The 14,242-nt window shown below is 42.2% G+C and overlaps 2 protein-coding genes across 6 annotated transcripts in view; both read left to right on the forward strand.

The window, feature by feature from the left end:
• The window catches only part of LOC121178663 (E3 SUMO-protein ligase PIAS1-like), a 51,384-nt gene extending 39,801 nt beyond the window's left edge, over window positions 1-11,583 (forward strand). For 3 of the 5 annotated variants that reach the window (XM_041032956.1, XM_041032931.1, XM_041032941.1), the window contains 8 exons: window positions 93-198; window positions 1,141-1,214; window positions 1,518-1,678; window positions 2,204-2,337; window positions 2,682-2,913; window positions 3,511-3,647; window positions 4,751-4,791; window positions 6,898-11,583. In XM_041032956.1, the coding sequence (XP_040888890.1) occupies window positions 93-198; window positions 1,141-1,214; window positions 1,518-1,678; window positions 2,204-2,337; window positions 2,682-2,913; window positions 3,511-3,647; window positions 4,751-4,791; window positions 6,898-7,263 (1,251 nt within the window). In that variant the 3' untranslated portion in view covers window positions 7,264-11,583. Of the gene's footprint in view, window positions 1-92; window positions 199-1,140; window positions 1,215-1,517; window positions 1,679-2,203; window positions 2,338-2,681; window positions 2,914-3,510; window positions 3,648-4,750; window positions 4,792-6,153 lie in introns of all 5 variants that reach the window. The other 2 variants (XM_041032947.1, XM_041032965.1) reach the window with 2 other exon arrangements.
• A 601-nt stretch (window positions 11,584-12,184) lies between these two features.
• On the forward strand, window positions 12,185-13,993 carry LOC121181832 (relaxin-3 receptor 1-like). Its single transcript, XM_041038006.1, has one exon. It carries the CDS (start codon window positions 12,197-12,199, stop codon window positions 13,181-13,183), a length of 987 nt encoding a protein of 328 aa, XP_040893940.1. The 5' UTR covers window positions 12,185-12,196; the 3' UTR covers window positions 13,184-13,993.
• Window positions 13,994-14,242: the final 249 nt, after the last annotated feature.

A 14,242-nucleotide genomic window follows, 5' to 3' on the forward strand; every position in this document is an offset into this window, starting at 1 on the left:
CTCGCACTCTGGCAAGAAAAAAATATCTATGTGGGATTTAAAGTTTCATTTTGCATATGATTATATAATTGTATGAACTCCTGTGTCCACAGAGTTACTCCATGGCAGTGTACTTGGTGAAGCAGCAGTCGTCCACAGTGTTGTTACAGAGACTACGCGCAAAAGGCATCAGAAACCCAGACCACTCCAGGGCGCTCAGTAAGGACTGTTATTCACTTTTTTTTTTTTTTTTTTACAGAGACGTACGGACCCAACATCGTCCAGACATGACTGATCTGCATTTAATACAATTTTATTACAAACATCTGTTCCACAATATAACTTTCTTTGTAGTTCAGGTTCTCAACATATTACGGCTCCACTTTAAGTTTGTGTTTAAAAATCTGTATATAACATTTGTCTGAGTTGTAGTGAGGGTCTTCAATCTCTGGCTTCATGTGATCATGCATAAAAGTGACCCCAGGGACGTTCACACAGTGATGTAGACGTGTTTTAAAGAACATTTTAAAGATCAGGAATCAATATCAGTGGATGCCCTGACTTGAGGAATTGGGAGAGAAGATTTTTGCTTCCCAACACTATGAAAATAACCTTTCTGTGTGAAACCCAACTCTGATATTAGCTGGTCACTATATGGTTTTATACTGACATATTGTTTATAAGGTTTTTACTTATAGTGTCTTGTGTGTGTTTTATGAGCAACCTTGAGGAAGCTGGTAGTGAAACGTATTTTTTGCACCAACATTTTTTTATCTTGGGTAGAAATAAATAATATTTTAAAGGTATGAAACTATGAGCTATGGGGCCTTATTTTAGTATTTCTGGAAGTTTTCACCCAGTTGGACACATTTTTCCCATTTTAGATGAGGAAGCACTGTTTTATCTATCTATATATATTTAATACTTTATGAAAAGTGATTTAAGAGGATTCGGGTTGCAGAGGGGATTTGATCCACCCCACACAGCATGAGGAGCTTCATTCGTGACCTTGGTTTGAAACAAGCAGTAAAGGAGTTTTGGTCTGAAATGAGAAACTGGGCTTGTTTGTAAGGAGTACAGCTGTTTCACCTTTTCTGTTTGATTCGTGTGTGTGTGTGTGTGTGTGTGTGTGTGTGTGTGTGTTTTGCCTCTGTTCTGCAGTCAAAGAGAAGCTAACAGCAGACCCAGACAGTGAAATAGCCACGACCAGCCTTCGAGTGTCGCTGCTCTGCCCGGTAAACATGCTCTCTGCTCTTCATGAATTTAAGGCAGCGTTTAGAGCTTCAGTTATGCCCAAACATGTCCGTCCATTCTTTTCTTCTTTCGTTGTCCCTGTACGTGGCTCAGCATGCCCTCTTGCTCGTAACTCCTGCTTGAAAGCATGATCTCCTGTCAAATGGTCTTTTCAACCCCTATCATGTATCTTTTCCATGTGGGTTTGGCATGTTTATGACATTCATGCATCCCGTATTGCCCTCCATCCCTGCTGTGTAAGTCATCTTCATGCCCTGACTACATGTGTGTTCACAACTGTGCAGCTGGGGAAGATGCGGCTGATGATCCCATGCCGGGCACTGACATGCTCCCACCTGCAGTGCTTTGACGCCACACTCTACATCCAGATGAACGAGAAGAAGCCCACCTGGGTGTGTCCTGTCTGCGACAAGAAGGCCCCCTATGAACACCTTATCATCGACGGGTAAGTTACCCAGCCCTGATGTTTTAGGAAACAGTTCAGTTCAGAAAACAGCAAATTTAGCCTAAACATGGTTGAGCAATCATGTCTTTTCAGAGGGCGGTACAATCAGTAAACTCTGTTGAACATAAAAATAAAGGAGCAGGCTTCCACAGTCTTTTTATGTTGTTGGACTTTAATTAATGACTTGTGCTTAAAATGTTTGTAAAAAGTTTTCAGACTTTTACAGAATATTTTTCAGTATCTTTCAAATACTCACATCACTCACTCACTCACATTTAAAGGCCCACAAGTGGTGAGAATATAATGTCAAACAACAGACGTTTCAGTGTAGTATTCCTTCAGGTGTTTTATGCAGAGAGACCTTTACAGCACAGCGTTGAGTGGGGTGCTTGTCTTTCAGACTTTAAAGTGGAGGGTCTTTTCCACTGCACTCTGCCCTTTCTTTAAAAAAAAAAAAAACTATTCCTGTGTGTGTTCGTGCACATTGTGGATGGGTTTGTGAATGATGTGTATGTTTGTTCTCAGGCTTTTTGTGGAGATCCTCAACAGCTGCATGGACTGTGATGAGATTCAGTTTAAGGAGGATGGCAGCTGGGCCCCCATGAGGTCTAAGAAGGAAGTGCAGGAAGTCTCTGCTTCTTATAACAACGGGCTGGATGGTGAGACAGGGCATAAGAAATGAATGGGGACGGGGTGGGTTAAGAAATCGAGAGGTTGCTTTTACATAAAGACAGTGTGAAGAGGCTGCAAGTGATTACACTGGGATTAAAGAGACATGGTAAGAAGAGAGAGAAGGTGCATTTACATCCCCTCCTTCTTTGGTCATGCCATGTCAGTTTTAATTTGGTGAAGCATCAATCATAAGGCCACTGAGTAAACTGCCTGTCTCCATAGTAACAAACATACTGTGTCTCATATGAGAGCGAGGGAGACATGTATGTGTTTTTGGAAAATCATAAACATTTGAGCAAATGCAAACTGGTCTGTTACTGCTGTTCTCGAGGTTCATGTCGAACGTCTGCAGGCTCAGATCAGCGGAGCTCCTCGTCGTCCAGCCAAGGCGGCGGCGGTGGCAGCAACAGCAAGAAGGTGGAAGTGATCGACTTGACACTGGACAGCTCCTCAGACGATGAAGGGCAGGATTCACCACCTCCGCCCCCGCCACCTCTGCCTCCTCCAGCCAAGAGAGCATGTCCCTCTATGTCCCCGACCTCGCCGCCCATCATCAACAAAGGGTCAGACACATACCCGAGACAGTGATTTCACCTGCACGTTCAGTTTGGATTTCATTAAGTGTGGAAATGAGGCTCATTTTAGCTGCTCGCATGGGTAGTTATGTATCTAATGTTAAATAATTCATGAGTTTTGCAGTCAATCACACAAGTATATTTCACCCTTCCACATCGACAGCACTCACAGCAGGCCGCCCAGAGTGCTGACTGAGAAACATTTCATTCTTTAGTCCTTTAAGAAAGTTAAAATTGACATATAGATTTAGAAATGGGTGAGTTTCCGAAACAAATCTGAGCATCATTAGCAAAGGATCAGGATCAGGAGGGACTTTCTGCTAAAAAAAACATACCTTACTGAGGATTCGAGTTCAGGCTCTGTGAAACTTAATCAGGTGCATTTTCTGTTTAGAAACTACTCATGCTGCTTCATTTGACTTTAATGAGTCCTGACTGTTTTTGTTCAGAGATTTGTGTTTAGAGCTCAGTAGACGAGGCAGCACACCCTGTGACTTACCCGATAAACATGGCATAAAATAAACACCAATTTATAAATTCTTTATCTCTTTATCTCTAAAACTGTTTCTCTGTGTCTGCCTTCAGAGTGCTGAACCTGCACCACCAGGCCTCTCCTGTGAGCCGCACTCCCAGCATGCCAGCGATCGACACCAGCTACATTCCTCCTGTCCCCCCACTCATCCAGGACTACAGACCCTACTACCATCCCAATGAACTGTCAGGTAATGACTGTTCATTGGGGTGGTATATGAACCTACATATACATATACATATAAAAGCCGTAAAAATCATTACAGTGGCTTCATAAAGGGTCAGAACAAGCAGATAAACAAAATGTAATATAATTATACAGTGTGGAAAAAAGTCCTCCCTAATTATTAAGGAGCTCATATGGAAATTTGATTGTAAAACAAAATGCTTAAGAGGGCAAATGCAGTCTTATAATGACAACTGACTTTTTTTTCTCATTTAGTTTTTCTCTAAAAAAAAAAATGTAATTCATTTTTTTTTATCTGTTCAGAAAACCGTTGGACTTCTGTGGCAGTATAATCTTCCTCTGGCTTTTTATTAACTTTAAAACACTTATATATTTGCATAGTTGTAAATCCAAAAGATGTATTTGACACGTATTCACCTGACATTCAGTCAGTGCATAGAGAGAGAAAGAAAATAGAACAGTAATATCAACAGAATAAACTAGGAAGGAAATAAAGGGGGGGGCAACAAGGAGTCTAGAAGATCCAACCCTGTAAACCTAACACACCAAATTCCCACGTTCATGCTCACTCATTCAAAAGCTTTTGTGTTTATGTGATACTGTGAAATGTTACGAAGGTGCAGCACGTTGATTGTCTCGTCTCAAGTCACAAGATGTGCAATGAGGCGTTGCCAAATTCTGTCACACTGAGAAAGCTTGTTTTCCAAAGCAAATTGAATCCTCTCAAAATGTGAGGCGTTAGGTCGCCTTGCCTTGCTACATCGTAATGGTTGGGACAGTAGCTAATGAGGGAAAAGGAGAGAAAGAATTTCTGAGATGAAGAAAGACTCGCTTTTTATTCCGAGGAGCCAAAGATGAGTGTTTGTTTCTAGATTAGAAGTAATGGCTTGTGAGACAATATCAATAATACCAGACAGGAAAGGTTGAATTCTAGGACACTCGACACTTGACGAAGCTTTGGCCTAATGTAGCTTCTCTCACAAAATGAGAGAGACTTTGACAGAATTTGTCTAGTTTAACTAGAATATTACAGTCTAATTAATATGATTTATACACTGTGGTTTTTGTTGATATTGACCACTGATTCTACCTGCACTTGATTTCCAGAGTTGAACTTCTTCTCTTTTCTTCAAGGCGACAATCATCAGGTACGTACAGCTGCGCATCACAATATGTGGAGATGCTGAATTTACCAGCTAAGCCACTTTTGTTTTCAGTGAAAGCAGTGGAAGCCTGTGACCATGGTTTGTTTTAAAATAACACAGGGGCTCTGACTCTACACGTGCATTTACAAAAAAAAAAAAAGCAAAAGCTGCACAATTAGCATAACAGGCTTCCTCTTTGTAGTAAAAAGAACAGTGACTGAAGATCGTTCATGCAGAGTTAACCACTTTAGATTAAAAAAAAAAAAAAAAAACACTGTAAAAGATATATTTGAACCCTGTAATTTGGTTCAGCTGCCCATAAAATGTTATGCAACCTGCTGGTACACAGTGTACCTGTTTCAGTGTCCACTTGGTACAGGCTGTAGTCTTTACGGGCTATTTAAGGAGACATGAGAGTGAGACATTTGACAGATGATGGTTGTCACCTCACAGTTACTGGTGGGTTGATTTCACTGAGGCAGCCAGCCATAAATACAGACATCTCTTGATTTCTGATATCCTCATCTGTCATTCTGCTCTTATTTGAAATTAACATTGTGAAGAGTTGGTTCCCCCACCTACACACAAAAAAGAAAATTTAGCTGTTCTGTTAGTTTTGGTTTTGAGATTTCTGTTGCCACCTCAATACAGTCAGGGTGAATCAAAGAATACAGTCAGGGTGAATCAAAGTTCACATGTGGTTCACACATTATTGAAAAATTATATTAAAAACAATTCAACAGCAACTGCATTTCTAGAATAAGTGCCCCTGTTACTCTGGTTAGAGTCCACAGACTTCGCTGTGAACAATTTTCTCATAAAAAAGGAAAAAAAAAAACACGACAAAGACTGTGGGCAGCATTTTCTGTGGTTCAACAGTGACGTTGCCTCTGGAACGAAGCTGGTGTTGAATTTTTTAAATGTCATTTTTTTAATACTGCAAGCAGAGCACCACTAAAAGGTGGAGGCAGGAATCAGGGGCTGATATCTCAAAACCCAGACAAATAAAAACAAAACTACCTACACAGCTGGATACCGCTGGAGATTACTGGTATTAAGTATTTATTTTTTTGGTAATTTGGGCAAGCTCTAGGACACGTTCGCCTGTCCTTGAAATAGCTTATTTCAAAATGAAATGTCCTCTGCTGTTATTCTTTGATGCCGTCATTCATTGGATACAGTCTGGCATTTCACTTCAGAGATTTTTCTTGTGTTTAACTAATGAAGAGTTGTGAAAACCCATCTTGTCTGGTGTTTCTAAATTTATTGGAGTGGTGAGCAGATTGTTATTAACTTGGCCACTATTATAATATGATTTTAAAAATTCATTAATGTTCTATTTTTACAAAACTCTGGTGTAATTAGGCCCTGTACCGGCAGCAGCTGACTGATAGTGAGACCTCCGGAGTCCCTCTAACTTCTCCCAGACTTAGGAGCTACTTTTACAGTTAAAATGCTTTGTGTGTTACTCTTAAGACGCCTTTAGACTGTACAACAACAATGTTTACTATATGTCACACTGTGTGAGATGGATCTAATAAAATCCTGGTTTGCAGTCTGTCAGATTGTATATCAGTTTGAGGAATGTCAGATTGTGCAATGACAGCCTTGTGAATCGCAGCACTGCAACGTAACCGGAAGAAAAGCATATTACTGTAGAGGCACGTCATCTCCTCTGCCCTTTCGTTTTGAAAGTGCAAAAACAATAAGCATGCGTGGGCCCTCTATGCATTGAAAAACCACAAGGGAGCATGGGGAGAAGAAGAGTGTTGACCCAGTCATAGCTAAGGAAATATGTGTGGGGTTTTTTCCCCCCAATCTTTACTCAAAAACAGCACTTACAAAATTGGCTGGTGTATTCATTTCATTGTGATTGGTTGGTTTGCAGACGTGGGTCGTAGCAGCACTCCCATTGCGAGATTTTACCACGTTCCTCTCACAGCTGTCAGCTGACTTCTCAGACAGCCCAAACTCTCACCGTGTAAAGGGGGTCTGTAGATTGAAATTCTGGCAGCCCATTGATTTCAGGAGTGTCTCAAAACTCTTCCGGTCAAGAGCTACTTTTAGTGTCAGGATGTTTTCCTTTCACATGTTTCTTCCATATTTCAGCATTACAACATGGTGATGGCAGCAGCAGCCGCTGCTTCAGCCTCGGACGACCACGAGCTGCTTCTCAACCGCTTCTTGCCCTACAGCACCACCTCCTCCTCCGCCTCCCAGCTCTTCCTCGACCAGTCGGTAGCCTCGACAGCCGCTTCGCTGACCGCACCGACCAACGGGGCGAGCAGCTCGGGCAGCAGCAGCAGCCTGGTCTCGTCCAGCAGCCTCCGTGACACTCACTCCACACACTCGTCTTCACACTCGGGCTCACACTCCTCACACACACACCCTGGAGTGGTGGCCGGCCGGAGCAGCACTGAAGCTGCAGTGGCAGCTATTTACGGCGGGATACCTGATGTTATATCGTTGGACTGACTAAAAAAGAGTCGAGACTACACTTTGGGTCCAGCTCTGATCCAGTAGCGAACCCAGTCACAAACAGTTTGACTGCAGGGTAAAGTTTTGATCCAGAAACTAGACTGGTCCCAAGTCATTAAACTCAGAACGTTTGTGGGGTCGTAATGACAAGACTGCCTCAAGAAGAGCACTAATATTATGATAGGGTAAAGGGCCAGAGATTTCCCTTCACTAGACTGACCTGAAAACAGTACTGAGTCATCACTTAAAGGGGTCAGCTGTGGACACTGTGTTGGTTTACTGACTTCAGACCAGAAACCTGTCCAGCTCGTGAACCCACCTTACTGCTATCGTGGTACCAACCTGGCACAAACAGCAAAGACGCTACCTGAGCAAAAACACAAAGGAGGATGGCTCTTTTTTACAGAAACGAAGAGTGGCACCGTGTACAGAGAACAAAATATATTTTCCTCTTTTACTTTTGTATGTTAAATTGGGACATTTTCAGTCTAGTGAGCTGCTTCTATCGCTGTTTCAAAGTGGAGGGCTGAGTTTTTTGTTTTTTTTTCACAAGAGCTTATACATATGCCTGATGCCATGTGGTTTTCTTTTACTCCTCTTTTAGCTCTATCCTGTTTAAATTTTCAATTTTTATTTCTCCAATATGAACTTCAATTCTCTGTCCCTTTCTTTTTCTCTCTTGCTCGAGCTCATTTTTAAATTCACGGTGTATTATTTCTCTATCCAATGACAAGAACTTTTCAGACGCTGAATTTACAGTTTATTCATGTACTAATAATTTTATTATGCTTTTAAGTTATGTATGATATTTAAACACATGCATATATATATATGCATTCCCTTTGACCTTCAGGTTAATGCTGTGGGGAGTGTGTAGGTGAGAGATTAGCCATTTCTGGTTTTTAATTTTCACTTCTTCACTTCCTGTTCCTTACAAAGACTCTGGCGACATACAGCATTTGAAATGGAGACTTTTAGACTATTTATACCTGCCAGTTTAGAGTTTTGAGCTGGAAGAATTTGTTTTTCTTTTTTTTTTTTGCACAATGCCAAAAAAAATGTATGGTACCTATGAAAATAATCACAATAATCAGAGTGCAGTTGCATCTGTCTGTTGCCACAGTGTTTTCAGTCAAGTGTCAAGCTGGTGGGTATTCCGACACTTTGACTGACTGTGTCCTTTTGTCTTTTGTCTTGTCAGTCTCATCTTCTTCTTTTTTTTTTGCTTGACTGTTAAAAAGTTACGATGGAGGTCAAACTGTTAAAGCAGTGTCCGGCCTATTAAAGAGACAGGCGTCCGTGACATGTGCCACAGCTCCATTGGGGCGAGTGGCCAAGTTTCAACTAGTGCCTGTTTGTGTGCATGCTCCACAGCGTGTTTGGGATAGAGTTTTCAGACTCAAAAGAATGTCTTAAGTGGTCACCCACAACCTCCGCCCCATCTCTCTCTAAGCAGTTTGTGAAAATTTGACCTGTGACTAATATCTATAACTGTCTAGGGAGGTTTCTTTGGGAAAAGCTCTTGTGGAAAAGCGTAGAATAGTGTAAGCAGGCTATTTTGTGCCACAGTAGAAGCGGGTGATCTTAGCTTGCCAACTTAGACTGGGCACAGAGCCAGCTGGTTTAAAAATACATGACCTGTCTGGAACTTAACAACCCTACGAGATAGTCCGTGTACGATGTGGAAGTGTCAAAGCCAGGTGGAGGTTTCAGAATACCTCGATGTTGTTGCCATTCAGCTGAAAACGCAGGGTTTGCTCATGAATGTATTGTGCAATTTTAAGAGTGGACTCAGTTTTTGTTCTTTGCTTCCATTACAGTTATTAACAGAACCAAGTTGCGGAGATCCACTGTATTCTGGTCACATTAGTAGTGACATACAGTAGACCTGGCACACCTCCTAGTCCCATCAGCCCATCCCTGCTCCAGCCTGTGTGTCCTTGAAACTTTCCCAGAGTCCCCTCTTATCAGTCTCTCCTCAATCTTCCATTTCCAGGCGTCTGAGACAGGCAGCTCACTTCAAAGCCTAATTATCCCCACCACAATGAGATAATCACCTCTGACAGACACCCCCGTCACCTGACATCCCCTGTCCTGTCCTTCAGCAACTCACTGAGAGACTGTAGGCAACCTAAAATGACCCCCAACTCCCTCCCTCTTTTAACTTTATTCCCTGCTCGTCTCATGGGAATCAACCCCGGCTCTCAAACTGTCTCAATCATTTGCCGGAACAAGTCTTGTGTATTTCCTGTGTTGTGCAGTATTTTATTTATTTTGTATTCTTATTTCTATATATTATATTTTTACAAATTGTTTGAGTTCCATGGGTGAGAGTGTGAGTCAGCTGTTGTGATATGATATGATTTTATTTAATATGCATTTTATTATTCTCTGCCGGCTGCGCAATTTCTCAAAAAAAGGTATCGTTTTAGTCATGCATCATGTTTGGTCTTGGGAGCTGACTTGGGTAACACTTCATAATAAGGCCAGAAAACACATGTTTAATTAACACGTGCACAGCTCATGATGATATAATGTATGAATTAATTCAGGATGCGTTATGAATTCCTGTTGCTCGCCATTAAGGAATGATTGAGTCACTGTGAGTGAATGTGATTAGTTAACACCTAATGGATCATCAATTAATGATGAACTCACACTTACTTCATACGTTAATTTAAATGCAACCAAATGAACTCTAATCCAGTTACTTAGTCACAAGGCTGTTCTAGTTCTTAAAGAAACATGAGGCTGGTTTTTATCAAACTGGTCGTCAGATGCAAACATGTAATGCGTTGCTGGAGCCAAAAGTCAACACAAATAACCTCTTGAGAAAAGTTGGGTTATCTTAGTGTTCCCCTGTTAGCATGGCTGTAAACCCATAGTCTTGTTCTTTCTCACTTCACCATGATGATACATTGCAGAAAACCTATGGAAATGTATCAGAAAACTTGTATCTGAATGGTTTTCACAAAACAGCTATGTTATATTAATTTGGAGGAATATGAAATAAGTATGAGGTAACTTTGAGTTACCATTCATTACATGGTTTTCTATTAAGTGTTAACTAATCACATAAAGGCATGTGTTTGTGCCTTGATCGTGAAGTGTTACCATGACTAGTTAGTTTGAATATTAATCACCAGTCTTTGGATACTTGATGAGGTGGTCACAGTTAATGAACGCATTTGATAACGATTTAATTTATTCAAACTTATTCTTTCCTCACACTCGTCATGCAGCAGATAACAGTTACGCACATGAAGTCAGAGAGCAGACCGTTATGAATGTGTTTCTGCTGAAGTGCTCTCCATACTGGGGTCTATATGGGAATACCAAAAAAAAAACAGAAAACCTGAGATCCTCTTCCCCCTGCAACTTGTTTCATTAAGTGTCCACAGCTCCCTCCTGTGGTTCGCAGTTGTTATTTTAAGGGAGAAGCAGTCATCACGGAGCTGAGTTTTCTTTCTTTCGTTTTATAACAAATGGGGCCTTTTTTTGTTCGAATATGTCAGATTGCGTGTAAGGATGGACAAGCACAGGGCTGTTGCCATCTCAGTCCCTCTCCGTCTGCAGTCATACACAGGTGTGAACATGTGCGCAGGATAAATACAGCAATTTTTGCAGCAGCTTATGTGTTTGCTGGTTTGAACTCTGTGCGAGGACACTGGGGACAAAACCAATGTCTGCACAGTACAAAGTGAATGGAATAAGGCCACATTTAACAGTAGTTACTCTTAATGGTTTTTTCAAGAGCTCCACAGGCAATCTCGACAAGCAGCTCAACTCTGTGGTTGTCACCAGTTTCTCACCTTAGATTAAAGGGAACCGTCAACAATGTGTATATTATGTCTGTATGGAAACATGACAACTGAAAGTTCAGATCCAAACGTGGGTGTTTGATGTCCGTTTGTATGCTTTTTGTGTGTCAATTCAGAGCGAGAGAATAAATTAATTTATATATTTTTTAGAAAATGAAAGCTGTACTATTATTAAAAAAAAAAGGACTGTGGCCAATAAAGAGTCTCACACAACTGAAATAATTTCAAAGTCAGACTCGAGTCGACATCTGCACTCACTGCCTTAAAACATTCACAGGTTCTGTTTCACAGCTCCAATCCGAGAAAAATCATTTTAAAAAAGGCTTTTCAAGGAGGGAAAGGAGAAGACAGTGTACAGTAGACCCTTGTCAGTTTGTACAAATATACCAAGTGGGAAAAAAAAATATTTATTACCTGCATTGGAAGAAATTGTTTACTTATTGAATGTTACCTGTTTATGTAGAAAAGTTTAGATGTAATAAAATGCATTCTGTTATTTCTCTGTGTGTTGTCGTGGCTTTATCTCTGTTGGCAGATCTGACGTTTCACCAGCCTGTTACACTTGGAACCGGACACCGGGTGGCAGCAGAGAGTCGCTTTGATCAACTATTCCCTTGCTATCACGGTACAAAACCAATTACGCACGCTTTGTCAACTCCAGCCGGTGCCTTCCTGGCTGCGACACGAGCTGCGCTTAACATGAACATCTTAAGTTATTAATTAGATGCTTTTATTTTGATTAAAAGTGATGGGGAATCCTCACGCTCCAAGGAGCTTCAGTTACGCACACGACTGATGGACGCATCAGCGCTAATTTTCAGCAGTAAACACCTCAACCCCACCCCCGAAATGAGTGAATGAAGGGCGGGGGTTGAAGCATTCCTTTCATACTGTCAGAACTGTGATGCTGGGTGATAATGCGTCCTGGAGAATAGAGGAGGGGAGATGACAGGACAGGAGGGTGGGGTGGATACAAACGGAGGAGTTGGGATGGCATCATGTACTTAACACTAATGTGGCGCTCACAAGATCCAGCTCTGTTGGGACATAAGTGTTTTTCTCTAACTTTAATGTAGATTATCTTGAGGTGCCTGCGGGCTGCTGACATTATGAATGAGGAAGATGAAAGCGTCTATTTGAACAGGTCACTGACGGATATGGACCGTTTCAGCAAATTGGAGGACATCGACGTGACGGCTGACGGGAGCCCGGTTCTGAGATTCCTTATCTGCTTGGTCTACTCGGTGGTCTGCGCTGCGGGTTTGATAGGCAACCTGCTGGTCCTCTTCTTCATCAGGGTCAATAAAGAGAGGAAGAAGTCCAGAGTGAACTTCTTCGTACTGAACTTGGCCGTGACGGACCTGCAGTTTGTGCTCACTCTGCCCTTCTGGGCAGTGGACACCGCGCTGGACTTCAGCTGGCCGTTTGGAGACGCCATGTGCAAAATCATCCTCTCGATCACCGTGATGAACATGTACGCCAGCGTCTTTTTTCTCACTGCCATGAGCGTGACCCGCTACTGGTCAGTCGCCTCGGCTCTGAAGAACAGAACCGTGCGGAAGTCATGTTCCTCCAAATGGATCTCCGCGGTCATTTGGACACTGGCGACTCTGGCGACCGCGCCGACGTCGATTTTCTCAACTGTCAGCAACGTGACCGGGGAAAAATTGTGTTTACTGAGGTTCCCAGGTGGACAGTACTGGTTAGCGGTTTATCACATACAGAAAATACTTGTGGGTTTTGTATTGCCAATGTCCATCGTGTCCATCAGCTACATCATGCTGCTGCGTTTCATCCGGAATCGGAGTATGAAAACAAGCAACCCCAAACGGAGATCCCAAGTCACAAAGTCCATCACCATCGTCGTGTTGTCCTTCTTCCTGTGCTGGATGCCAAACCATGCCATCACCTTGTGGAGTGTGCTGGTCAAGCTGAACGCTGCAAACTGGGACAGAGCGTATTACATAGTCCACACATATGTGTTCCCACTGACCGTCTGTCTGGCGCACACCAACAGCTGCCTGAATCCGATAATTTACTGCCTCATGAGGAAGGAGTTCAGGAACAAACTGAGAGGCCTGATACGCAGAGGATAGTGATTTGGGGCGTTGTGAATGATTTGACAGAGCGCGAAATGTGTTGACAAGCAGTAACCATGACGCACCGGGTGCGCACGGCAGAAAAGGCATGAAGTGAGAGACGAGACCCGTCAGAAAACACAATCATAACAAGTAACTTCATATCGAGACTGTTTACTCGATTCTGCTCATGAAAAATTACACTTTCATCGGCGCTTCTTGTCTTTAAAGGCTTGCGTAAAGTGGCTGATCTGTATAAAGAACCATTGTAGCTGGTTTAGGGCTGTATGTATAGGAGTTGCTAATTTTGTGTAAAAATATTACACGTACGACCACTCTGACACTGCTTGTTAACTAACCATTAGGAGTGATGTATCTCTAGCCCACAGTCTAAGTGGCTGCGTGCGTAATTGCGCATGACTATTACCTACGCCTTATGTGCTCGTGTTATGATTGAACAGGTGAAAAGTGGCTGCGCGCTTTCTACGTGCATATGTGAATGTCTTCGCGAATAATGTGTCCAGTGTCCCATAAATGTGCTCTATAACGCAATCGTGGCTACAAACATCACCTCATCACAGTCTGAGGCAAAGGGAGAAAAGACAGAAAGAAGTTATTGACTATGGCGTGCCAAAATCAATAGAACAAAATTTGTGAAATATCATTGTAAATACGGAAAAAAAAATGTATCCACTATGTGTGAAATAAAAATGTGCTTAAGTTTTTACATGGGTCAGTTTTCCTCATAAGTAATCCGTGACTATGCACCAGTCAATGTAACAGGTTATAAGATTTGAAATAACGAATGTCTGATTGTCTGATGTGAATAACCGTGAACACACCACATGTAAAACAGAGCCGAGGTGTTTGTGTCCTGCAGGTCTCACTCCTCAGAAGAATGATCCGCTGGCAGAAGCTAAATAGGTTCAACCATGCAAAGCGGGCGGATAAAATAGACTTTATAATGGATTTTCATGCCCAACACTCATCGGCCACGTGCACGAAAGCCTCACTGAGTGGGTTAGCGAGCTGCGGCGCACGTGCACGCACAGCTGGGTGTTATGCGGACACATTCAT

Source organism: Toxotes jaculatrix, chromosome 1 (genome assembly GCF_017976425.1).
Source record: "Toxotes jaculatrix isolate fToxJac2 chromosome 1, fToxJac2.pri, whole genome shotgun sequence".
Lineage (NCBI taxonomy): Eukaryota > Metazoa > Chordata > Actinopteri > Toxotidae > Toxotes > Toxotes jaculatrix.

Bases quoted from the DNA above. Each gene is read 5' to 3' on its own strand.
- LOC121181832 (XM_041038006.1), top strand. From the start codon at position 12,197: ATGAATGAGGAAGATGAAAGCGTCTATTTGAACAGGTCACTGACGGAT.